Genomic DNA, 27600 nt, shown 5'->3' on the forward strand with positions numbered 1-27600 from the left:
TCTCTGCAATGAAAGCAAAGATGTTAGTGTGCTGTAAAGAACCACAAAGTAAAATGAAATCTATCAAAACTAGCATTCGATTGAACAGTTATTCAGAGAGAAATAGGTGCTCTCATGAAGATGTGAACCCTTTTTTAAAAAAAAAGTCTCATTTGCAATGTTAACTATGTATTTGTAGAATAATGACTTTTTCAGTCATGTCAGCCTTCATGGCAGGCATTATTCCTGAAATTCCAGGGAATCTACTGGTTAATGAAAACCTGAAATTAACATAAGAAGGAAAATAGTTTTCAAAAAGATCATGGCTCTAAAGAATGCCAAATTCCAAAAATGTGATGCTAGGTGAGGAAATTATCGATATTCAGCCATAATGTTCTGTACTGTTCCCAATTTTAGATCTAAAAATTGTTACCCACTATTTAAGAAAGGTGTGAGACAATTTAGGAAATGATATATCTTATAATTGTTACAGGCAAGTCTGTGAAGCGTAAAACATAAGGCCAAATGATCATGCAATAAATGGTTGAGATATTACAATGAGCCAGTGACAATTGAGTTTTTAAAAGAAAACCCTTTTAAAAAACCCTTTTTTTAAAGGAAGTAACCATAGAGGTACATGTAGTAGGTGTGCCAGAAGGCATTCAATAAGGCTTTATATAAGAAACAATTACCCAAAATTACTCTGAAGGCAAATTATTGACCAGGTTAGGAAATAGATTTTATCTTGGATAACAAAATGGGAATAATTGGTATGTACTCAAATTGGTAGGAAGTAACTAATCGTGTCCCATATTGAATGATACGGGGCCTCAAGTGCTTACAGTATTAATCACTTACACGGTACAATAGAGAGCAATATATTCAAGGTTATTGAGTTTGCAATGATTATTGACGTGGTAAGTAGTGTGAATGAGTGTCAGAAGAGATGTTGACAAAGCAAGTGTGAAAAGTTTGATGGGTTCACTTAAATTATTTTGGACAAAGAGCAGAACTGTAAGTTTAAATGTTGAAAAATGGGGAATTGCAGGGGCGCAAAGAAATTTAGAAGTTTGTTGCACAAATTAAAACTAGTGGTCAGCACAAACAAAATCAAAAACTCCATCAAATACAGTGTAATCTGCAAAGCTAAAATATAATGGGGTGACAGTTTTATCACAGGTAAAGAGCGAGCTGGTCTGACCACACCTGGGGTACTGTGTATAGTTATGGGCACCACACCTTAAGTATATATTGACATTGGAAAGACTGCAGTGCAGCATCACTTCTGAGAGTTGGATTACATATATTCTAGGATTGTGTCTGTAATATTGCGTATAAAGAATGATTTTGTTGAAATTTTAAAGATTTTGAAAGGGCTTGTCAAAAATCCCCAAAATCTAGTCCGCTGATTATAGAGACTAAGACTAGGGGACATAAACTTCATAGGCTCTTCAGGAAATAAATTATAAAACATATTTGTGAAATGTGTCAAACTCATTCCCGTAAAAATAGCTCAATTAAAAGTTTTAAATCAAAGAATGATACGTTTTTAATAGCAAGGATGATGAGGGATATGGAACCAAGGTGGACAAAGGGTATTACCATATAAAATGGAAATGCTAGCACTATTTGGTTATTAAATTGAGGAATGAGCTCATGGAGTTGAATGATTCACACCTGATCCTGTGTTCCAACTTGTCCAGAAGATTCCATATTCATTCATGAGCTAGTCTATGGAATTAATTCTGGTTGAGGAATGATTAATGGCCCAATTATGGAAGCTCCAGTGTACAGTTTTAAAACTTCTATCCAAAAGAGCGCACACTCCCTGATTAACAGCCTTGTTCGAAAGAAAACACCACGTCCTTTTGTGTGTTGGAGAGGTGGGAGGTGAGGTTGGGGAAATGGTATGCTGCTTTCTGCTCTGTTTTATTTTTGTATCACCACTACTGCTCACGGTCACTGGATACCATCTTTGAGAAGGCTAAGTGTGAAATGAGAATGATGAAGACCATTTTTTTTAAATAATGCAGGGACAACAGATGTATATCTGTTCAGTATAGTTTTCAAAGTTTCTTGAAACAATATAATGTGGAACTAACTATGGATAATGTTTATTCAGATCTAGTATTGTGAATGAGACAGGGTCAGTTAGTAATAGAGTCATAGAGATGTATAGCATGGAAACAGAGCATTTGGTCCAACCCGTTCATGCCGACGAGATATCCCAACCCAATCTAGTCCCACTTGTCAGCACCTGGTCCATATCCCTCCAAACCCTTCCTATTCATATACCCATGCAAATGCCTCTTAAATGTTGCAATTGTACCAGCCTCCTCCACTTCCTCTGGCAGCTCATTCCATACCCGTACCACCCTCTGCATGAAAAAGTTGCCCTGTAGGTCTCTTTTATATCTTTCCCCTCTCACCCTAAACCTATGCTCTCTAGTTCTGGACTCCCCGACCCCAGGGAAAAGACTTTGCTTATTTACCCTATCCATGCCCCTCATAATTTTGTAAACCTCTAAAAGGTCACCCCTCAGCCTCCAACGCTCCAGGGAAAACAGCCCCAACCTGTTAAGCCTCTCCATATTGCTCAAATCCTCCAACCCTGGCGACATCCTTGGAAATCTTTTCTTTCCCCTTTCAAGTTTCATAACATCTTTCCGATAGGAAGGAGACCAGAATTGCACGCAATATTCCAATAGTGGCCTAACCAATATCCTGTACAGCCTCAACATGACCTCCCAACTCCTGTACTCAATACTCTGACCAATAAAGGAAAGCATACCAAACGCCGTGTTCACTATCCTATCTACTTGCAACTCCACTTTCAAGGAGCTATGAACCTGCACTCCAAAGTCTCTTTGTTCAGCAACACTCCCCAGGACCTTACCATTAAGTGTATAAGTCCTGCTAAAATTTGTTTTCCCAAAATGCAGCACCTTGCATTTATTTGAATTAAACTCCATCTGCCATTTCTTAGCCCATTGGCCCAACTGGTCAAGATCCTGTTGTAATCTGAGTCAACCCTCTTCGCTGTCCAGTACACCTCCAATTTTGGTGTCATCTGCAAACTTACTAACTGTACCTCTTATGCCCACATCCAAATAGTTTATATAAATGCCAAAAAGTAGAGGACCCAGCACCAATCCTTGTGGCACTCCACTGGTCACAGGCCTCCAGTCTGAAAAAAAACCCACCACCACCACCCTCTCTCTTCTGCCTTTGAGCCAGTTCTGTATCCAAATGGCTACTTCTCCCTATATTCCGTGAGATCTAACCTTGCTAATCAGTCTCCCATGGGGAACCTTGTCGAACGCCTTACTGAAGTCCATATAGATCACATCTACTGCTCTGTTCTCATCAATCCTCATTGTTACTTCCTCAAAAAACTCAATCAAGTTTGTGAGACATGATTTCCCACGCACAAAACCATGTTGACTATCCCTAATCAGTCCTTTCCCTTCCAAATACATGTACATCCTGTCCCTCAGGATTCCCTCCAACAACTTGCCCACCACCGACGTCAGGCTCACCGGTCTATAGTGCCCTGGCTAGTCCTTACCACCCTACTTAAACAGTGGCACCACGTTAGCCAACCACCAGTCTTCCGGCACCTCACCTGTGACTATTGATGATACAAATCTCTCAGCAAGAGGCTCAGCGATCACTTCTGTAGCTTCCCACAGAGTTCTAGGGTACACCTGATCAGGTCCTGGGGATTTAACCACTTTTGTGCATTTCAAGACATCCAGTACTTCATCCTCCTCTGTAATATGGACATTTTGCAAGAAGTCACCATCTATTTCCCTACATTCTATATCTTCCATATCCTTTTCCACAGTAAATACTGATGCAAAATACTCATTTAGTATCTTCCCCCATTTTCTGCAGCTCCACACAAAGACCGCCCTGCTGATCTTTTGAGGGGCCCTATTCTCTCCCTAGTTACCTTTTTGTCCTTAATGTATTTGTTAAAACCCTTTGGATTCTCATTAATTCTATTTGCCAAAGCTGTCTCATGTCTCCTTTTTGCCCTCCTCATTTCCCTCTTAAGTAGACTCCTACTGCCTTTATACTCTTCTAAGGATTCACTCGATCTATCCTGTCTATACCTTACATATGCTTCCTTCTTTTTCTTAACCAAACCCTCAATTTCTTTTGTCATCCAGCATTCCCTATACCTACCAGCCTTCCCTTTCACCCTAACAGGAATATATTTTCTCTGGATTCTTGTTATCTCATTTCTGAAGGCTTCCCATTTTCCAGCCGTCCTTTTACCTGCGAACATCTGCCCCCAATCAGCTTTTAAAAGTTCTTGCCTAGTACCATCAAAATTGGCCTTTCTCCAATTTAGAACTTCAACTTTTAGATCTGGTCTATCCTCTTCCAACAGTATTTTAAATTTTATGGTCATTGGCCCCAAACTGCTCTGTCACTGACACCTCAGTCACCTGCCCTGCCTTATTTCCCAAGAGTAGGTCAAGTTTTGCACCTTCTCTAGTATACATTCACATACTGAATCAGAAAATTGTCTTGTACTCACTTAACAAATTCCTCTCCATCTAAACCCTTAACACTATGGCAGTCCAAGTCTATGTTTGGAAAGTTAACATCCCCTACCCTAACCACCCTATTATTCTTACAGATAGCTGGGATCTCCTTACAAGTTTGTTTCTCAATTTTCCTCTAACTATTAGGAGGTCTATAATACAATCCCAATAAGGTGATCATTCCTTTATTTCTCAGTTCCACCCAAATAACTTCCCTGGATGTATTTCTGGGAATATCCTCCCTCAGTACAGCTGTAATGCTATCGCTTATCATACATGCCACCCCCTCTTGCCTCCCTTTCTATCCTTCCTGTAGCATTTGTATCCTGGAACATTAAGCTGCTTGATCCATGTTTCTGTAATTGCTGTGAAACCCCAGTCCCATGTTCCTAACCATGCCCTGAGTTCATCTGCCTTCCCTGTTAGGCCCTTTGCATTGAAGTAAATGTCACTGTAAAAGATCCATTTGATAATCGTGAAGGTAATAGAATCAAATTCCACCTTGTGTTTATTAATGATGTCTAAACAATTGAGATTATTTAATTAAAACAGTTAGTTAGTTGTGGGTTGGAATGGCTGGCTAAGGTTGATTACTTAAAAACTAGACACTACGCTGGTAAGTAAATTGTGGGGGTAAAAAAATTTGCCCAACAAAAATATATTCCAATGAAAAATAAAATTCCTAGTGAGGAAAATCTATTCATGGCTTACCAAGGAGATTAAGGATAACATTAGATTAAAAGAACATGCTTCTCAATTGAGTTTTTTGGAGCCAGGAGTATAAAAGCAAATCACAGGTCATGGAGTCATAGACTTGTAAAACACACAAAAGACCCTTTGGTCCAACTCGTCTATGCCATAAGAACATAAGAACTAGGAGCAAGAGTAGGCTATCTGACCCTTCGAGCCTGCTCTGCCATTCAATAAGATCATAGTTGAGCTTTTTGTGGACTCAGCTCCACTTACCCGCCCTCTCTCCATATCCCTCAATTCCTTTATTGTTCAAAACATTATTTTTATCTTTAAAAACATTTACTGAAGTAGCGTCAGCTACTTCACTGGGCAGGGAATTCCATAGATTCACAACCCTCTGGGTGAAGAAGTTCCTTCTCAATTCAATCCTAAATCTGCTCCCCATAATTTTTGAGTCTGTGCCCTCTCATCTGAGTTTCGTCGACCAGTGGAAGCATCCTCTCCACGTCTATCTTATCTATCCCCTTCATAATTTTATGTTTCTATAAGATCCCCCCTCATTCTTCTGTATTCCAACAAATATAACCCTAGTCTCCTCAGTCTCTCCTCAAATGCCAACCCCCTCAACTCCACCTGAGTGAACCTCCTTCCAGTGCTAATACATCTCCTCTCAAGTAAGGAGACCAAAACTACATGCAGTATGCCAGGTGTGGTCTCACCAGCACCCTATACAGTTGCAACATAACCTCCTGCTTTTCAACTCAATCCCTGTAGCATGAAGTAGAAAATTCCATTTGTCTTCCTAATTACTTGTTATACCTGCAGACCAACCCTCTGTGATTCATGCACAAGGAAACCCAGGTTGATCTGCACAGCAACATTTTACCATTCAAGTAATAGTCCTTTTTACTGCTAAATGGATGACTTCACATTTATTAACATTGTATTCCATCTCCCAGACCGTTGCCCACTCACTCAAAATATCTATGTTCCTCTGCAAAGTTTCACAGTCCTCTGTACACTTTGCTCTGCCACTCATCTTAGTGTCATCTGCAAGCTTTGACGCCCTACACATTGTCCCCAACTCCAAATCATCAATGTAATTTGTGAATAATTGCAGTCCCAATACTGATCCCTGAGGCACACCGCTAGTTGCTGATTGCCAGCCAAATTAGCACTCATTTATCCTCATGCATTGCTTCCTGGTAGTTAACCAAACTTCTGTCAACTAGAAAATACCAACTAGATATCCTAAATTAATCTTGTCCCACTTGCCAGCATTTGATCCATATCCCTCTAAACCCTTCCTATTCATATACCTATCCAGATTCCTTTTAAATACTGTAATTGTATCAGGGTCCACCACTTCCTCTGGCAGCTCATTCCACAAACACAGCACCCTCCGTAAAAAAAAGTGTTGGCCTTTAGGTCATTTTGAAATCTTTCCCTTTTCACCTTGAACCTATGCCCTCTATTTCTGAACTCCACCATTCCAGGGAAAGACCTTGTCTATTTATCCTATCCATGCCCCTCATGATTTTATAAACTTTTATAAGGTCACCCCTCAGCCTCCGATGCTTCAGGGAAAACAGCCCGAGCCTGTTCAGCCTTTCCCTATAGCTCAAACCCTCCAACCCCAGCAACATCCTTGTAAATCTTTTCTGAACCCTTTCAAGTTTCATAACATCCTTCTGATAGGAGGGAGACCAGAACTGAACACCATATTCCAAAAGTGGCCTAACCAATGTCCTGTACGGCTGCAACATGGTCTCCCAACTCCTGTACTCAATACTCTGACCAATAAATGAAAGCATACCAAAAGCCACCTTCACTATCCTATCTACCTGCAAGTCCACTTTCAAGGAACTATGAACCTGCACTCCAAGATCTCTTTGTTCAGCAACATTCCCCAGGACCTTTCCATTAAGTATATAAATCCTGCCCTGATTTGCCTTTTTCGTGCTCCTCGGATGCTGCCTGAACTGCTGTGCTTTTCCGGCACCACTCTAATCCAGAATCTGGTTTCCAGCATCTGCAGACATTGTTTTTACCTTTCCAACATTTATCTAAATTAAACTATCAGAAGGATGTTGTGAAACTTGAAAGGGTTCACAAAAGACTTACAATGTTGTAATTGTACCAGGGTCCACCACTTCCTCTGGCAGTTCATTCCACAAACATAGCACCCTCCGTGAAAAGCAGTGGACCCAGTGCCGATCCTTGTGGCATACTACTGGTCACAGACCTCCAATTTGAAAAGCAACCCTCCACACCACCCGCTGTCTTTTACCTTCAAGCCAGTTCTGTATCCAAATGGCTAGTTCTCGTTGTATTCCATGAGATCTAACCTTGCTAACCAGTCTCCCATGAGGCACCTTGTCAATTCCTTACTGAAGTTCATATGGATCACGTCCACCACTTTACCCTCATCAATCCTCTTCTGCAACGAATTGCAGAACTTCTCATTCGCTATAAAGCGTGTTTTGTCAGCGCGAATTGATAACAATACGATTGATGAATTGTGGACGTTGTTTGGGTAATGCGAACTTTCTGTTGAACAGGTATAGCGGTTTTCTATTAATAACCTCCTACAGTGTGATTTCTTTTTCTATAGCAAATGTTGCAGAAGACCACAGCTGTCGCATTATAGCAGAACAACCTGTGTAAAAGCTCTTTCAACTATGATAAAAAGATGGAGAGTAACTAAAGTAAACATTTGTCCTTCAGAGGTAGTGATAGGACAAATCCTCCTGGGCAGTGAGAAAGTCTTTACATTCACTCATTTGGGTCTAGGCAGCACCCTTTATTGCCCTTGAGAAGTTGGTGTGCTGTCTTCTTAAACTAGATTAGGTTAGATTACTTATAGTGTGGAAACAGGCTCTTCAGCCCAACAAGTCCACACCGACCTGCCGAAGCGCAACCCACCCAGACCCATTCCCCTACACCTAACACTACAGGCAATTTAGCATGGCCAATTCACCTGACCTGCACATTTTTGGATTATGGAAGGAAACCGGAACACCTGGAGGAAACTCACGCAGACACTGGGAGAATGTAAAAGCTCCACACACAGTCGCCTGAGGTGGGAATTGAACCCAGGTCTCTGGTGCTGTGAGGCAGCAGTGCTAACCACTGTGCCACCCATAAACTAAAGGCATAGTCATACACATGGTGCAGTTAGGGAGGGAGTTTGTGGTTTTTGACCCAGTGACACTGAAGTATTGATGACATTTCCATGTCCGAATGATGAGTGGCTTTGAGGAGACCTTGGTAATGTTCCCATGTATTTGCTCCCCTTGTCTTCCTGGATTGTCGTGCTCATGGGTTTGAAAGGTGGAGAAATCGAACTAATGGTTTGCAGCTATCATCACAGTAGAATACAAATTACACTCCAGAAATGAGAGTATGACCTAAAGGTTACTATGAGTGAGGAAATTAAAACACATTAATACCAGCAGCAAAAAAAGTATGAGGCAAACTTGAGATGTTAATTGTACCTCGGACCTGAGATATGCACCTTTTTGGGTTTGTAATGAGAAAGCTGGAGAGTGTTTGGATGCACTGGCTATAATTTTCAAAACTTCCCTAGATTTTTGAACAATCCCAGAAAACTGGAAGTTAGGAAATCTAAAACTTGTGTTAGGAAAGAAGAGAAGAAGATGAACTGCAGATCCTGTACAAATGCATGGGGTTACAGGTAAAGTATTAGCATGGATAGAGAATTCGCTGACTAACAGGAAGCCAAGAGTGGGGATAAATGAGTGTTATTCTGGTTGGTGGTCAGTAAATAGCGGTATGCCTCCGAACAGTGTTGGGACTGCAATTATTCACAACTTTTATAGATAATTGGGAGTTATGTATAAAACGAGTGTAGAATGTCAAAGTTTGCAGATGACATGAAGTTGAGTGGCAGAGCAAAGTATGCAGAGGACTGTGAAACTTTGCAAAGGAACATAGATACTTTAAGTGAGTGGGCAAAGATCTGGCAGATGGAATACAATGTTAATAAATGTGAAGTCATCCATTTTGGTAGGAGTAATGGTAAAAAGTTGCAGCATGCTGCTATGCAGAGGGAACTGGGTGACCTTGTGCATGAATTACAGAAGGTTGGTCTGCAGGTACAACAAGTAATTAGGGAAGCAAATGGAATTTTGTCCTTCATTGCTAAAGGGATTGAGTTTAAAATCAGGGAAATCATGTTGCAGCTATATAGGGTGCTGGTGAGGCATAGCCTCAAGATTAGAGGAAGCAGATTCACCCAGAGAGTTGTGAATCTGTGGAATTCCTTGTCCAGTGAAGTAGTTGATGCGACTTCAGTAAATGTTTTTAAAGTTAAGAATTAGGGGATATGGTGAGAGGCCGGGTAAGTGGATCTGAGTCCATGTACAGATCAGCGATGATCTTATTGAATGGCGGAGCAAGTTTGAAGGGACATTGGTGAGAATGTCTTTAATGAGAAGGGCATTGCTTATCACTTATGACATATTGGAATGAATAAGAGATTGGTTAATGGATAGAAAGCAAAGAATAGGGATATAATTGAGGCATTTTCATGTTGGTAGGTTGTGTCTAGTGGAGAGCCATAAGCAATGTTCCCTCTAACCTGTGTGTGCATGTGGCCACCCTGATGATCCATGCACTTCTCATTTGCATTGTTGACTTTTGATTCTGGAAGGTCCTGATTCGCATGGATCCCAGTTGCGGACAGAAGGAATGGTGGCCATGAGGATCAGTACCTTTAACTACTTAGGATCTATATTAATGATGTGTGCTCAGCGGTGCCCAGTGTACAGCCCATGGGTGACGTATATCCCACCAGTGTATATCATGCACTCTGACTTTATTGGTAAAAGAATTTACAGCTCACTCATCAGCTTCCCACACTAATGACCATAACCTTGCATGAGAGGGATCATAGACTAGGAGAAAAACAATGTAAAGTTGTTGCATGCGAAGTTTTTTAAAAAATTACTTTTTTTGGAGCCGAAATTTCAAATGCAGTTAAGTGTTGAATTGGATGGTTTGTGAAGAGCTTCCCCTCCAATCAAAGGCCCTCTCTCTCTCCCATGTGTGCTGCTGCAGCTTTTCTGGTGACCCTGAAGGGGATAGGGGTGATGATAAAACTGCTGGGTCACTTTCACTGTTTCTTTTTTATTTTATTTTTATTTTTATTTTTACTAAACTGCATTCAAATCTCTCTGGGAGATGAGGAAAATTTGGGCCACTTTCATTTCAACACATGATGTTTGCTGATGGGGTAATAGTGTCAGTGGAAATTTTTTTCGGACCACAAAGTCCATGGATTATTTTCTTGAAATCAAAGGGGACAGAGTAAGACTGGCATTAAGAGGTTGAGAGAGAAAGAGGGGAGGGGAAGGGATGAGATTGAGAGAGAGGGAAAGTGAAATAGCAGACCGTGAAAGGATGAGACCACAGGCTGAAAGTTACCTCTCTTCCAATGGCTATTTTTGGGTGAATTCTGTTGAGGCCAGCTCAGCATCTACCCCCGTCAGAGGTAACCCAAACTCAGTGTTTATTAAACCCAGCTCCTTAGCTCTGCCTCGTGCCACCAATTCCCCAGTGACCATAAATTGGGGCTGATTCTTTTTCTCTGTAGCTCTGGTAAGAGGTGCCAATTAGCATTATCATTAAGATTTCTTCTTGGTGCTTTTTATTGGTTGACTCATTTAATACATTTTTTGCTTTTGAATTATTTGTTGATAAAATTTGTGTTTACTGTTGTGGCAACACTTACCTTTTTTGAAATTTGTTCATTGGCCCCAGCAAGAATGAGGAAAAATTGAAAACTGGCTCCACCATGCAAAACAGTTGGCTTTTCCCTGATTTGTGCAAAGACATCGCATCCAGATATGCTGAAGATACTAGGTGGAATGTAAGCTGTGAGAAAAATAGAGCCTGAAAAGATATATAGACAGTAAATTGAGTGGGTTACAAGATAGCAGATGGTGAAGTGTGAGCTTGCTGAGTTTGGTTGTAAAAATAGGAAAAGCAGGATTCTTTTCTTTGCAAAGTATTAAACTTGTAACTGTTGACGTTCAGTGGATTTTTAGTGTATGCCTATCAGGAACATGAAAGGTAATGCAAGCGCAACAAAAAGCAAATAACATTTTGATCATTGTTGTAAGAGGGATGGAAGACACAAATAAGGAAGGTCTTGTTGCACTTGTACTTTTGGAGGCTATTGTCTGAAATACTGTGCAATTTTGGTCTCCGTATTTAAGGAGGCTTGTCTTTGCATTCAAGGTTGTACAGTGAAGGTTCAGTTGGCTGGTGCTTGAACGGCAGAATTTTTCTATGATGAGGGCTGAGTAATTGGGTCCATATTCTCTGGAATTTAGAATGAGATGTGATCTCAATGAAATATTCAAGAATTTAAAGGGGCTTGACAGGGTGGACACGAAAAGTTTGTTTCCATTTCTAGAGAATCTAAAACAAGGGAGCAAAGTTTCAGGATAAGGTGCGGGGCGGAGAGAGTGTGTGATCATGTTGGACTGAAGGTAGACCACAAAGCAGAAGGTATAGGAGCAGAATTAGGCCATTCAACCTCCAAGTCTCCTCTGCAATTTGATCATGGCCGATGTGTTTCTTAACCCCTATTCTCTTCCCTTCTCCTTGAAACTCTTCATCCCCTGACTAATCAAGAACCTAAGTATCTCTGTTTTGGGTACACGCAATGATTTGGCTTCCACAGTCTTCTGTGGCATTGACTTCCATTGATTCACCATCTGGCTGAAGAAATACTTCTCTTCTCAGTTCTGAAGGCTAGTCCGTTCCCTCTGAAGCTGTGCCTTTGGGTTCTAGTCTCTCCTACAAGTGGAAACATCTTCTCTCTATCCACCGAATCCAGACCTCTTAGTATTATAGAGTCGTACAGCATGGAAACAGACCCTTTGGTCCAACTAGTCCAAACTGATCATGCTCCCAAACCTAACTAGTCCCACCTGCGTTTAATCCATTTCTCTCCCAACCTTTATTATTCATGTACTTATCCAAATATTTTGTAAATGTTGTAACTGTACCTGCATTCAGCACTTCCTCTAGTGGCTAATTTGATATACGAACCACTCTCTGTTTAAAAAGAAAGTTGCCCCTCATGTCCTTTCTAAAAAAATTGCTCCCTAGTTTTGAACTCCCCAACCTTAAGGAAAAGACTTCGCGATTCATCTTATCTATGCCTATGATTTTATAAAACCTCTATAAGGTCACCCCTCAATCTTCATGAGATGTCCTCCTCATCCTTCTAAACTCCATCGAGTACAGACCCAGCGACCTCAACTATTCAACATATGACAAGCCCTTCATCCCCAGGATCATTCTTGTAAACCATCTGGGAGCTTCCTCCAATGCCAGCACATCCATCCTTACATACAGGGCTCAAATCTGTTCACAATATTCCAGATGTGGTCAGACAAGAGTCTTATACAGACTCAGCAATACACTTTTATTCTGTATTCTAGCTCGCTTGAAATGAATGCTGTCATTGTGTTTGCATTCCTAACAGCCATCTGAACGTGTATGTTAACATTAAAAGAATCTAAACTAGGACTCCCAAGTCCCTTTTGAGCTTCAGTTTTCTGAAGCCTTTCCTCATTTAGAATATAGTGTATACTTCTTTTCTTAACCTTGCACTATCTCACATTTATATTCCATCTGCCACTCTTTGCCTACTCTCCTAGCCTGTCCAAGTCTTTCTGCAGCCTCCCCACTTCCTCAATGCCACCTGTCCCTGCACCTATCTTTGTGCCATCTGCAAACTTAGCAACATTGTCTTTAGTTCTTTTTGTCCGGATCATTAATATGGAAAGAGAGTAGTTGTAGTCTGAATGCGGACTCTGTGGAATTCCACTCACCATTGGCAGCCATCATGAAAAATACCCTTTTATCCCCACTTTCTGCCTTCTCCTAATCAGCCAATCCTCTATGCATGCCAATACCTTGCCACAACACCAAAGTCTGTGTTCTTATTTTGCAGTGTCTTGTGTTGCACCTTGTTAAAGACCTCTGGAAATCTAAATGGATCATGTCCACTGGCTTCCTTTGTCCAAAGCTGTGTTGACTCGGCCCTGTTTTACCATGCACTTCCTAGTACTATGCAATCTCATCCTTTTCATAATGGACTCCCAAATCTTGCCAATGACTGATTCTTCCAGCACCACTAATCCAGGATTTGGTTTCCAGCATCTGCAGTCATTGTTTTTACCTCTTTTATATTACTAGCTAGCCTAACCTTGTATTCATCATCTCCTTACTGATTTTTTTTCAATTAACTTCTGGTTTTTAAAGGCTTCCCAATACTCTGGTTTCTCATCAGTCTTCACCTTCTGTGCTCTTTCTTTTGCCTTTAAGCCGTCCCTGACTTACCTTGTCAGCCATGGTGGAGATTGCTTTACTCAGTGTTATGAATGTTTGGAATTCTTTACCCCTAGAGAGTTGTGGATGTGCCATCATTCACTATATTTAATGCAGAGATTGGCATATTGTTCTGGTTTCTCAGGGAACCGAGGAACATGGGGAATGGAAAGTAAAGTAGAGTTGACAGCTATGATTGAAATTAATGCTATTGAATGGCAGAGCACACATTGTTGGCAATATTATCTTCTGATATTATGTTAATTAAATGTTACTTTTTAAAATATAAATTGCAGGTAGTGCACCATTTCCAACGATGCACGATAGATAATCGTAGAGTCTGGTGGCACTGTGGTAGTGTACCTCAATTTGAGCCAGTAGACCCAGGTTCAAGTCCCATCTGCTCCAGAGGAGTCTCAACATTTCTGAACAGGTTAATTAAAAAATTGAGAATTTTGTTTCTACAACACAGAAGGAGATCATTTGGTCTATTGGTTTTGCCATTTTTAAACATGCAGTTAGTTCCAATTCTCTGCTCTTATTTCCACATAGTTTTCTCGAAGATGTGTAAAACCATTCCTCTGTCACTTCTGGTTCTTTCTCCAGTCACTTTAAATCTGTGCCCTTTGGCATAGTACTTGATATTTTTATTCCTTTTCCACTGTTTGCTGTTTTTACATGATCTCTGAGAAAACTGCCAACCTTTTACAATCCTTCTACTTGCAGAAAGTATGCAGCGATATCCAAGTGAAGATTCTCGAGAAATGCTGTCATACAAAATGCAGTACATGTACCACCTCTTCAGATAGCCTCTCTTCCTCATCTTCATCAGCTCCTAATGCTAAAGATCAGTCTTCGAAATGCCAGGTAAGGCCTGAACATACAAACTATAACCCTGTTATTTTAGTCTCCCCTAAACTAATTCTTTTGAGGATTGTAACCTGAAACATCTGTTCGAAGAGTTTTCATTTATTAATTGTTTTAAGATGTCCTTTTGGAGGCTGGTGAAAAATTGTTCTCAGACAGTTTATATTGCTTTTAAGTTGACTGACCTAATGGATATGTCAACTGAAACTGGGTACTTGAAGCTTTTAAAATTTTGCCTGATTGAATTGTGAAAAATATCTTTCAATACAACATCAGCTATCTCCTATTATTTGTGTCTGGGATGATAATTATTTGAGCTGTATTACTCCAGATTATAATATTGGTAATTATTTTCTGTTAGTGAATGGGCCAATGGGAACTAGAAAAAGCAATCTCTCTCATGGTTTGCTCACCAGACATCATTATCGAATAAAAACAGTCCTTGCTAATAACCTTTTGATACTTGTCAATGACTGGTCATGTTAACTTGTTAGCATTCTAAGTGCAGGAAATTTGGGTAACTAAGCACTTTCATTGGCATATCTCAAGGTAGCTGATACTTCAAATTAAAATGATATCGAGTTGCATTCATTTCTTCTAACATGAAACTAGAAACTATTGATTTTAACATTACAGAAATATTATAAAGTTTTAAAGCACAATTCAAGCAATACTAATATTGACCACATCATATGTGAAATTTTCCTTGGTTTGTGGTGAGGCATGTAATTAGGGCTGTATTGTAAACTGACCATTCTCAGGCTATCTGGCACCATAAAATGAACATTTGGGGTTCTCTTTGTACATCTGTTCTGAAGTTTAAATTTTAGTAGGAATGGGAATTTAGCATCCTATTTTTAACCAATCTAGTGGTCTTCCATGCTCTGCTGCCAGTGGCAGAGAAACAAGCCTCTGCATTAAACCCTGCTGTAACAGGCATTAGAAAATTATAAACTATAAACACATCATCTAGACAACTAGTACACACTGGCAGTCTATGCATATCAAGATCAACTAATTACTGCACTCCAATGAAGCTGCTTCCAACCAAAGTTGATACAGATTGTTCTGCTCATTCAAAAACAGCAAAAATGCAACAGGAATGACATGTGTTGTAGTATGTGGATCAGTGCTGTAGAATTTTTGAGGCAAAAGTGTATGAGTATATCTATTTAAATAAATTTCATAAACAAATACAAAATTTCCCTTTTGGATAGGGAGACAAAAGCTTATACCTACTCTCAGCATTTTGGTTAAGCACCAGGATTATTAGCTTTTAGGTCCTATTTACTGATTTTTTTTTTCCTCTTTTAATCCCCACAAATATAGCTAATCCCTGTGATCCACATTGTGACGTATGTCTGTCAAGTGTGCATTGAGTCCACTTTTCCTTCCGTAGCAGTCTACGTGACTTAGTATTCCTTATGCTTGACTGCCAAAAATATTGACTTGTTTTGGGAGGAAGGGCTAGTTTTTTTTAAACAATGTGTGAGTCAACAAATTGCCAGCATGTGATATTTCAGTGATATTTAGAGCATATTGCACACTGATGTTTTATGACTCACTGGGGTGCTGCACTGGAAATAAAGGCCTGCTATTCCTGAAGTTGTCACGAAAATTAAAGATTTTTAAAAAGTGTGCAAAATTTCCCAGTTTACTTGATTTTCAGACAGGTCGATTTGAAAGCATGGACTAGGTTCTTGCACTTAATAAGAATTACTGTTTATCGCAAATAATTAGACTGGAAAGACAGTTCGGTGGTCCTTGTTCCTGGGTGCTGACATTGAGATGATCTTCATGACTCTTCTAAAGCCTTGTACTGGCCAGTTGTCTTTTTCTGGTTGCTAAGAAATGCAACATGGCTGGATCCCTAATTTTTAAAAAAATTCTCTGACTTATTATTTTTAAGATGTCCCATCTTGTAACTGTTGCAGGAGGAATAAACTGGTTCTCTTCAGGTTTACAGTGACTCTTGACTACAGAATACAAAGACTGAGCATGGGAAGGGCTGAACACCTCTGTCTGTGTCATTCTCTTGCTCTCTCGCTCACTGTCTTTTCCTCCTGTCTCGATGTCTGTCCATGACTTGCACACTCATACCCATGCCCGATAACAGTCCACAATTATAATACAACAGTGCGGTACTTATCACGTTCAGCTGTGATATATTAATGGTTGAATTCTTTTTGCTGTGTCCTGTGATGTGTTTTTCACAGATTTTTAAAGGTAGAAATGGTCAAAATGTTACTTGTAAATTAAATAATTCCCTTAAAATATATTTTCCTGTTTCCTAGAATAAGATTTATAAAATTGCACATTATTTTTATTTACATGATGCTTTTATATGACCTCATCATGTAGCCCTAAAATATTAACTCACCAGTAGTCTCTGTTTTTAAGGCATCTTCAAATCGATAACAAGGTATTCATCGTTGTTAACTTTCCTTTCCAGAATTCTCGGCCATCCTCTGATGCCAACATGCTAGGTGAAATGATGTTTGGGTCTGTGGCAATGAGCTACAAAGGTTCCACCTTAAAAATCCACCAGATACGGTTAGAAGACTTTGCATTCTAGCAAGTTGCAATCTTTTGTTATTTAACCAATTTGTATTATCAGCTTCTAAAGCTTTTTTATGTTCAAAGAGGAAAGTTAAATTTTAGCTGGTTTACCAGGTTTTAAAAAAAAAAGTGGCTCAGTCAAAGTTTACACAGCTGAGTCAATTTTATAACAATAGGATTATTTAGTTGGCTTTATAAAGGAAATAGATGTACTTCATTTTGCCACATAATTCATACTATTGAAGATATGTACATTCCAGCCAGTGTTTCTCAGTTAATTTTTGTTACCATGTTTCAGATTTGTAGATTGGAGATCACTAGTTATACATATTCTATGCACACAGGGGTTCCTGTGGTGAAGTGGTAGTGACTCTATCTTTGGGTCAGAAGGCCTAAATTCACATACCATCTGCTCCAGTTGTGTGTCGTGATGTGTCTAACAGGTTGATTTAAAACATCTACATTGTGCTGTTGAACTTTCTTTAACCTTGACCGGTCCCTATAGCACACCTTTCGTGTGACACCAACATAAATTGGTCTGCAGCATCACCTATCACTTCACATATCCCCATATCATTTAGGGGTAAGGCTCCAGACAATAGAATTGTCCAGCCCTGGAATTCTGTATGCCACTTAATTATCAGAAGTAGAGTAAAGCCTCTGTCTGTCCATGTGCCAACCCAAACCCGTTCCAGATTGCAAGGGCAGTGTTGATGTTTAGCTGAGCTGGGCACGTTGCACCAAGTATGTTTGAAAGGGGCTTTCTTCAGGAGATCTGTTGGTGTATTGGAGTGATGCCATTCACTCTGACAGTGAGGGGCAACCCTGTTAAGGCCCAAAAAAGATTTTTTTCCTTCGGTCATATTCTCGATTGAACAAAGTGGTGGCTTTAGGAAAATAATTGATAGTCTTTTGGAATAGGTCTGCGTTACCCTACTAAAAGCTTGCAAACACTTGATGGTTTTCAACTGGCAAGGATGGGATGTATGATTGGAGTTTCCTACATTTGCCTGTGAGCTCACCCAAACATGACCACTGCTCTTGACACAGCATGGATTTAAAGTCTATCCCTGGAATTTAGAGGGAACTGCAAATTGAACAGAAACTTAGCAGGTTTAATTTGGAATGTCTGATTTCCCCCCCCCCCCCCCTCCCCTTTTCCCCTTGGTTGAGGAGGGAGGGTTGGGGAAGTTCGCTCTGCTTTCCTGCAACTTCCCAGAAATTTTGATTCCGTTTTTGTCTTACTCTCCGCCCATCAGAGTTAGGAATTGAGGCAGTAGTGGAATGTACTTTTCTTACAAATACTTAACTGTTCTTAAAATTGTACACATCCTTGCATACCAGAATTTTCAGAGTAATTCACACTGCCTTTTAGTTCTTCAACTTTAATAGATTTTCATTTTGCAATTAAGTGTTTCGTGTATTCAGGTGTCTTTATCAAATTCAGTGATCCAAATGAATAAACAGTTGATGTATTCAGGAGCGTTCATTGAGACTGCAATTTGTAATCGTGGTTTAAAAAAAATGGTGTTACCATTTCTACAGTTCAAAGAAATTTTCATCTTTGTTTAGTTAAAAGCTATCTTTGATTTCTGAGTTATTTTCTAAATAATCTTGCTCAATTTTCTCTTCAGATCTCCACCTCAACTAATGCTTAGCAAAGTTTTCACAGCTCGTACCGGAGGTAGTGTCACTGGAAGTCTCAATACGTGGGTACCATTTCTGTTAGATAAACGAGTTTTTCAGTAACTTTTATGCATTCAAATGATACAATGTTTTGTGAATGGACTTCTGTTTTTATCTAATAAAAGCCACCCAAAAAATGGGGCAAAGAAAAAAATATCACTGTTTAAGATTTATAGTAAAACAGGTAGTTGGAGGGGAAATAATTGCTGTGAATCTTTCATACCTGAATCTAAAGCAGGTGAGCATTTTGAATGAGTTTTGATGCAAGATTCACTTGCAACTTTAAGCAGTCTTATTTCATGGACACTGGCAAGTCACATCTTTGTCCAAAGAAGACCTTCACTTCCAAACAAAACAAAAATTGCCATTTGCACAGACACTTCCATATTATGACTCAATGGAAGACAAAGACTCATCATAGATGTTACTGTCCAGCATTTTTGCTCTTACACTTTTCAGCAGGAGTTCATACTTTTGCTTTCTAACTCCTAACAATGATAGACAAAGAAACCAGGTATCTCGTAATGAAAAATTGAACCTGTAACCTCTTGTTTATTGTAGAGTTTTGCTCTTATGATCACCGTCACAAGAAAATTATTTAATTGTTGATGCTTAAATACTTCGAAATATTTAACTATTTTACTTTGAACATAAGAAAATGCTATGGTATCCTCTGCATCCTGTCATAACACCACTTGATGGAAATTCTGGGAAAGGAGATGATTTTAATTTAAGTAGCTAATGCTTGGATTAACTTTGAAATGTAGTAGCTAGAATCCAGTTATTACCTTAAATTAGAAACAGTTGCACCATTGCAAAGTATTTCAAGCATTCCTTAAACTTTAGCAGAAGACTGGGGACTGCCTTTCAATGTTTGGATGCTGACTAAGCTGTAATTATTTTTCTCATTACTTTTGCTACTCTGAGTTTTTTCATATTATGCTACTGTGCAGTTCAGTACATTACTGTTTTCAAGTAAATCCTTATAAGTTATGTTAAAGTTTTGGCTTGGTTTCTCCATATTTTGCAATGCCGATTATAGTGTTGGTAATATTAAACCATTCTCCATTTCCTGACATTTATTTTTCTCTTTTACTGGAGAAATGGTGACCAGAATCTTCTCGACAGAATTTTTGATAATTTCCAGATCTTGAGCTCACTCTATCAGGGGGCTTACCTTTTGTTCTAATATTCCCAGAGGTGGCTAATTCAGAAGGTGGTCATTAGGCCCATTGTGACTGCACAAGCTCTTCAATACAGCAACATTATACACGCACATTTTTTTTCCCCTACTACTGAGCACTATTTTAATCCATATGATCATCCAGTGCCCTCTTGAATATCTCAACTGAATGCCATGCAGCCTCCACATTTTCAGGCAATGTATTCCACATCCTGACTCCTGTGTAAAGGTTTTTTTTAAAAAACACTTTAGATTTATGCCCCCTTGTTTTTGTTCCTTTATATGAATGGGGCCAGCTTCTCTATCTACTCAACCCAAACTGCTCAGGATTTTGGAAATCTCCATCAAATCTCTCATGACTTCTTTCCAGTCCGTGAAAGAACCTCTGGGAGTGCAATTCGAACTGGCAAGTGGACACACCAGTCAGAGTTGCCTAAGAATAGTGAGTGTTGCTCAGGGATGGTGTCACAAGATGGAGAAACAATATAAATGCTGGAACCACCAGGCAAATCACAGCACCCAAAAATATCAGGTGGATCGATCTGCAGGGAGGCACCTTTCACGTCAATAGATGTGGTGAAGAACATCTCTTTTATGCTCCTTTTAAGATCAAGCTGCTTGATCACAGTCATTCTGATATGCTGCAGTGTTGTTAATTCCTGTGAGGAGATGAGCCTTGGTGGGAAAAGGCAGAGCCTTGGTGGGAAAATGCTGGTTAATCTGTAATGCCATGGTTGTAATTAGCTTCCTGCCACTGCTGGGCTGGGTGTCACCTGGACATGCAGCTTGCCCCTTGACACAGAAGCTAGAGACAGAAAGTCATCAGGGTGCTAACCCACACACTCTTCTCCAAGAGTCTTCGGCCTTCAAAAATGGTCATGATGTGGGGGCGCCAGTGTTGGACTGGTGTGGGAAAAATTGGAAGCCACACAACACCAGGTTATAGTCCAACAAGTTCATTTGAAATCTCAAGCTTTCAGAGCACTGCTACCTCATCAGGTAAAGTCACTCCACCTGATGAAGGAGCAGCGCTCAGAAAGCTTGTGATTTCAGATAAACCTGTTAGACGATAACATGGTATTGTGTGACTTTCGACTTCAAAAATGGTGAAGGAGATAATGATGCAGAGGCCTGATTAATAACTTGCAAAGATGCTTGTTAATAATCTCAGTTTGAGCAGTTTTGAAGTGCAAGTGTGTCAAAACCTTTAATTTCATATGTTGCATGATGTTAGAACAGGGAGAGTTACACCCTGACTGCTTCCTCCAATGAAGCATAAATGGAGAAAAATAGGAGCAATACAGAGCAATTTAAGTTTCTTGGTGTTTCCCTTAATAGTCATTTTAGGTGAAGAAATGAAACAGGAGAATGAGCAACTTTATCAACTCTGCTTATTTGGTGCTTTATCGTGTGACTGTTGATGAGATATGTCTTGATTTTGAAGATTTATGTGTGCATTTTTAATTGTACTTTAAGGTTACAAGACAGTCTTGAATGTATTAATCAGGACACTACTACGTCAAAACCTTACCCAGATCAAAATATTCTGATGAACAGCCTTATAGGTAAGTGCCATTATGACTTTGTTTTGAGATACTTAAATTCTGACTCCCTAGAATGACTCCCTCTCAAAGGAGTCAGACAAATAATCTGCTTTGAGGATTTAAACTAGGCAGTTAGCAGCCAGTAAGACTGTACAACACTGGATTTAATATCTGATGCTGTAGATTGTTTGACACATTGGATTTACACAGGCCAACACGGTGTCTTGACGTACGTCACAAATCTGAGAAAATTCTGAAGCTGACCAAGACTGCTGTTGGATGCTGCCTTTACTTTGGTATAATTGCAAGGGCTCCTATCATCATTTTCAGATTAATTGTCAGCTGTTGCCAAAGTTCTGCCCTTACATCTGATGGAACGACTATTTAGTGGGTTATCTGTGATGCGCTTTAAGATTCTGTTCATTAATCTGCTCTCGAAAGTGCCTAATGATTGTCGTCTGCCTTTATAAATGATGAATCCTGAAATTTTTCTGTTGTTATATTGCTGGTAATTATTACAGTTTCCTTTTAGAGTGTAGGAGTTTTGGGGTAATTTGGTCTAAAATGACCCTCCTAGTAATGGTATGGTACCAGTTTAGCCTGATACCTGAACCAGGCACATTAGGTCCTTATTGTTCCAATGGGAGTGATGATTGGCTGGTCAGTCTGACTTGTTGATACGATTTTGTGAAGTCAGCCTGTCACTGATGGTTGCAGATAAACAGAGAGGCCAGTGTCCTATTGGTAGGGATCTTGCTACTTCTCTTGTAAAGTAATCCTAGCTGATCTGTGCTTTACTCTGACAAACTTCACAGCTTTAACTGGTTAAATCTTAAAGTACCTTAACCTTGGCTGGTTGAATCGCAATAAACAAGATGAATTGAATGGCATATCTGTGTGCTGGAAATTTTAGTCATCCTGTGTACAATATCTGGTCATCTAAATTTTATCCTTCAAATTTAAAAGGGCTAATTCTTTTCTATCATTGTAGTGGTTAGTATGGTGGATACGTTACATTCTGCAGTTGTTTGTGTGTCAATCTGAGCCTACCCTTGGTGCTTGAATGTCAACAGCCTAAGGATGAATGTCTCTTTAATCTTTCATTCCATGTTAAAATGGCAGCAGTGACTCCAAAAAAAGTAGGAAAGTAAGTTGTCAAGAGGAGGTAAAGTGTGTGCAGAGGGATGTAGAAAGCTTAAGTAAGTGGTTGAAAAGTTAACAGGTTGAGTACAATGTGGGAAAATGTGAACTTGTCCACTTTTGACAGGAAGAACATGAAAACAGTGCTCTATTTAAACAGTGAACAATTGTAGAACACTGGCACAAAGGGACCTGGTGTCCTGGTATGTGAATCACATATCAGAGGGTGCAGCAAGTGATTAAGGTGGCAAATCGAATGTTAGCACAAGCAGAATGGAATATACAAGTTGGGAAGTTCTACTGCAGCTGTGCGCGACCCTGGTGAGATCATGCCCCTGTACTGTGTATTGTTTTAGTCTCCTTATTTGAAAATGGCAAACAATTATGTTGTAAGCAGTTCAGAGAAAATTCTCTCAATCCATCCGAGGTTGAGCTAATTATTTTCTGAATATAGATCGAATAGATTGTGACTATACCCATTGAAATTTAGAAGAAGTAAAGATAATCTTAATAGAAAATACAAGATCCTGAGAGGGCTTAATAGCATGGATCTCAGAAAGATGGTTCCTTTTGTGGGGAGACTGGATCTAGAATAAGAGGTCTCCCTTTTTAAGATCAAATTATTTTTCAGAGGGTCATTAGTCTGTACAGTTCTCTTCCCCTGGAAGGACTGGAGACTAGGTCATTGCATTTTTATTCAAGACAGGCTTAAATATATGTTTGCTAGATCAGGAAACTGAAAGTTATTGGGATTGCAGACAGAAAAGGAGGGCTGAGACTACAATCAGTTTAGCCATGATCTTTCTGAATCTTGGATGGCCTGCCTAGCTTCTCTGTCTTATGTTGCCATGGTTACAGTTAAGAATCAGTTTTTATATGTAAAATTGCAGACATGAACACGTCAGTGATAGTTTGCAATAATGTGCAATTTTAATCAAACATTAGAAGAAGCAGACGGACATGAATTGATAAATATGGTCAGTAGTGCACTTTCTCATTTTGACTATAGTGGTAGCAGAAGGAGGAGAAAGTAAAAGTACAGTATCCACATACAAGTATGCACGTAGCTGTAACTAAAATATTACTTTTGCCTGCTGTCCTGTTTCTATCTTTTCCTTCCACATTTTGTTACAGCTTATTTGCTGGTAGAGTGTAAATAATGTTAGGAGATTGAACATTTTAATTTGTGAATAATGCAGAACTTTGGGAGAAACAACTTCGGTTTCATGCACAACATTTAATTAACTGCATTGATTTCTAGTTTAATCCACCTGATCTTTTGTGGTTGTGTTTTATCCCCAAGCAGATGGGGAGTAGGAAGGAGAATGTAGTTTGTTAAACATGACAACTTAAGTTGAAACCACGAGGCCGGAGATGCAGGAGGGGTTTTTTTTTAAAACTTTGATGAATATAATCCTCAAACTTCACAGACTTTCCTTTAATTCTTTGCTTCAGTTTTCATCATGAAATACTTGTGTTTTTTTGTCATTATTTGGTTTTAATCAGTGTATTTAAAGAGCCTTCACAAGGTATATTTGTTTTTATTTGAACTGTAAGTTTATTTCTTTTTTCTTTGTCACAAATGCCCTATTTAGATGTAAAAGTAATTTCATTTGTGTTAGCCTTTGTTTTGTCTCCAAACCAGGACTTGGAAGGGCAAGGGAGGGGGAAGAATGTGTATAAAAGTCAACTTTGACTGAGAAATGATTCTATTCTGGTGTATTTTTTAACTGTGTTTTTGTTTTTAGTTTGAAATGGCAGTCCATGTGGTGTTCTAACTTTTTTGCTTTGATGGCTTTACTAATCCCATTCTTCTGTTTTGTTTTCTATTTTTGTTACAATTTTGCTCCGTAGGTTTTTCGCAGCTTTGCAGCCCTAGGCGGGCACCAGGTGTTTCTGAGCCAGCACCGCTCCGTCTAATCCGGAGCGCTTCTTTCTTTGCAGGTTTGCATAGTGCCTGTGGGTTCTGGACTGTGAGTTGGTCTGCATTAGCTGGGCATGCGCTCTATTTACAGCTGTGGAAATGAGATTCTTACTTTCTGTAAATTGACCAATCTAAAAATAAAAAAAACGCATTTGATCCATTGTTCCTAAAAGTAGATGTTAGTAAATCGTATGTTAATCATTTATTAGACACCATGGTGCTACATTCATTACTCACAAGAAAAGTAGTTTAGTTTGTGTGTGTGTGTGTCTCTCTCTCTCACTCCCTTTTACATCTCTGAGCCTCCTCTGTCTCCCCTTTTCACTTTGTATTGCATACCCTTCATATACAAACAGGAGGCCACTTGGCCCTTCATGCCAGGTCCTCCACTCAATAAGATCATGGCTGATTCAAATTTAACCTCAGCTCTACATTCCTGCATTTTTGCTGATCAATCTTTTATCCCTTTGGTAGTCAAGATTCTACGTAGCTCTGCCTTGTAAGTATTCATGCATCCTGCTTTTACCACTTTGTGAGGAAGACTGTTCCATAGACTTCTGACCTCCCTCTGACACAGAAGTATTCTCCTCATCTCTGTCATAAATGGGTGACGCATTATTTGTAACCAGTGTTCCCCGTTCCAGATTCTTTCACAAGAGGAAAGTACTTTTCTACATCTGCTCTGTCAATACTCATCAGGAATTTCATGTTTAAATCAAGTTTTCTCTTAGCCTTCTAAACACCAGTCCTTTCCTCATAAGTTAACCTGCCCATTCTATATGTATTGATCAAGTAAACATTCTCTGAACTGCTTTCAATGCATTTATGTCCTCCTCTAAACAATGAGACCAATACTGTACATGCTATTTGATATATGGTCTCACCAATGCTGTTTATAGGTGAAACATAATCTCCCGACATTTGTATCTAATTCCCCTTGCAATAGAAGATAACATCGTATTAGCTTTCCTAATTTTTTTTTGTTGTTGTATATACATACTGACATTTTGTGTTTCATGCAGCAGGCCACTAGATCACTCTGCATCTTAGAGCTCTGCAAACTCTCACTATTTAAATATACTTCTTGTCTCCCTGCCTAAATGGCAATTTCACATTTCCCACATTATACTCCATTTGTCACATCTTTGCTCACTCACTTAACCTATCTATTTTTTTGAAGCCTGTTTATGTCCTCTCCATCACTTACTTTCCTACATATCCATGTCTCATCAGCACAGAGTAAAGAAATGTTGCTTTTCTTTCCCTGCTGGATTCATTAATAACTATTTTATGGTCCTTTGGAGAATCAGAACCTTTTCCTCACATCTCTCTATCTAACCTGTCTGTAATTCTAAAAACCTCTTTCAGATCTCCTCAAAGTATTTTCTTTTTACAGAAAAATCTCTCCAAAATGTTAAATCTATCCCAATAGCTCTAAATCTCTTCTGGCACTAATCTTTATTTGGATACTAGAACTATGGCTGGCCAGTTCCGATATTATTTTGATATATCTTCACTGCTTTTAAATTTCATACTCATAAAGTTAAATCGCAGCTCTTTTATTTTAATTTTGTTAACCTGTCATCCTGCTTTTAATGATTTGATGGCCTATATTCCTGACTCTTTTAGTCCATTCAATTTCTAATTTTTGAAGATATTAATAATATTTCTACTTTTAAAATAAAAATATGACCTCTCATTTATCTATGTTAAGCTTTATTTGCCACTAAACTCTCCCAGTCTGCAAGTTTTCCAACTGTTGTACAACATCCTGTTGTATCATACTGCATTCTTCTTCAATGTTGTTATGTATGCAGTTGATATCACTGAATTGTATATCCTGAAATGTCGTATGGTGGTGGGAGGCCTCATACTTTTGCTCCTTCTCTTTCCTTTCAGTGCAATTGTATAGAATTCTGAAATCCAATTTAACAAGAATTGGAAGACCAAATACAAAATCTCTGGGTCTGAGTGTGTTTAGATGAGATTCATGAGTGTGTTAGGTTATCAGGTTAACAGCAGAAGTGACACTGAACAAAACAGCAGTCTCGGCTGATTCGATGAAATACCAATCCTTGGTTGTTGAGGTGCTATCCCTTTCAGAATTCTTCTCCCTCATTTCTGCTTTCTGCACTACCACTGAGTGGTAGCCCTGTTAATCCTTTTCGAATCGCAACCACAGCTTGGCCACCAGGATCCCTAAACTCTGGTCTGGGCAGTGTGCGATGAGATTCGGATTGGCGAGGTGAGGAACAGACGGTGCATGGTCACCTCTTGACATCTGTTGTTTCAGGGTGGGAAGCATGGTTGACTCAAGGTTTTACTTGTTCGTGTGAATTCCTAATACATCTTACTGTACCTTAAAGTGCTGCTGGGTACAACAGTTACTTTTAAATGTGATTTTTGGAGGTCGTCTTCTGATATGTCTGACTGTGGCTGCTGTATTTGGCATGGCCACTTCATTCTAAAAACAGATTTTAGTAAAGTATTTATAATTTTAAACAAAGCAATTTCAAAATACTGGAAAATTTACACTGAGAAATTGTCAAAACAATCTATATAAAATAAGTGGAAGATAAAATGAGCTTGCATGTGTAGTGGTACAGTCACAAGTGATGTGTGGAAAGGAATTGTATAGAGTCTCACAGCATAGAAATCAGGTTTCTGAAACTAATCCAGTCCCATTTGCCTGTATTTGGCCGTGTTTCAAAGCTAACGCCCACCAACAGAAGTTAACCAGAATACAAAAGTACATTTCAATGTTTTGATTCTGCATCATAACTAAACACCATTCCTTACTCCTACAGTTGCTGACTAAGTACTCACTGTTGTATAAAGCAGCTGAGAACTGGTTACTTATTAACATGAGACTGAGATTTCAGGTTTGTGATGTTCTGGTGTTTGGAAGTCTAATGTGGCACCATCAGAGACTGCAGAAACCCTCCTCGATTAGTTTTGTGATTTGGTGGGCTTCATGTAAGCCTCATTTCCACAGACCTGGAATAGGTTATATAAATAATTTTAAGATACCAACAGAAAATCATGCATGTACTGGCTTTATTCTTGTTAAAATTCAAGTATTTAGAAAATGATATAGAC

The 27600-nt window shown here is 39.2% G+C and overlaps 1 protein-coding gene across 3 annotated transcripts in view; it reads left to right on the forward strand.

Moving 5' to 3' along the window:
• fnip1 (folliculin interacting protein 1) overlaps window positions 1-27600 on the forward strand; it is a 119986-nt gene that overhangs the window by 55026 nt on the left and 37360 nt on the right. For 2 of the 3 annotated variants that reach the window (XM_072590613.1, XM_072590615.1), the window contains exons 3-7: window positions 14325-14465; window positions 16918-17018; window positions 18659-18733; window positions 21370-21458; window positions 24432-24521. In XM_072590613.1, the coding sequence (XP_072446714.1) occupies window positions 14325-14465; window positions 16918-17018; window positions 18659-18733; window positions 21370-21458; window positions 24432-24521 (496 nt within the window). The remainder of the gene's footprint in view (window positions 1-14324; window positions 14466-16917; window positions 17019-18658; window positions 18734-21369; window positions 21459-24431; window positions 24522-27600) is intronic. The other variant, XM_072590614.1, reaches the window with a different exon arrangement.

This window comes from Chiloscyllium punctatum, chromosome 20, assembly GCF_047496795.1.
Source record: "Chiloscyllium punctatum isolate Juve2018m chromosome 20, sChiPun1.3, whole genome shotgun sequence".
NCBI lineage: Eukaryota > Metazoa > Chordata > Chondrichthyes > Orectolobiformes > Hemiscylliidae > Chiloscyllium > Chiloscyllium punctatum.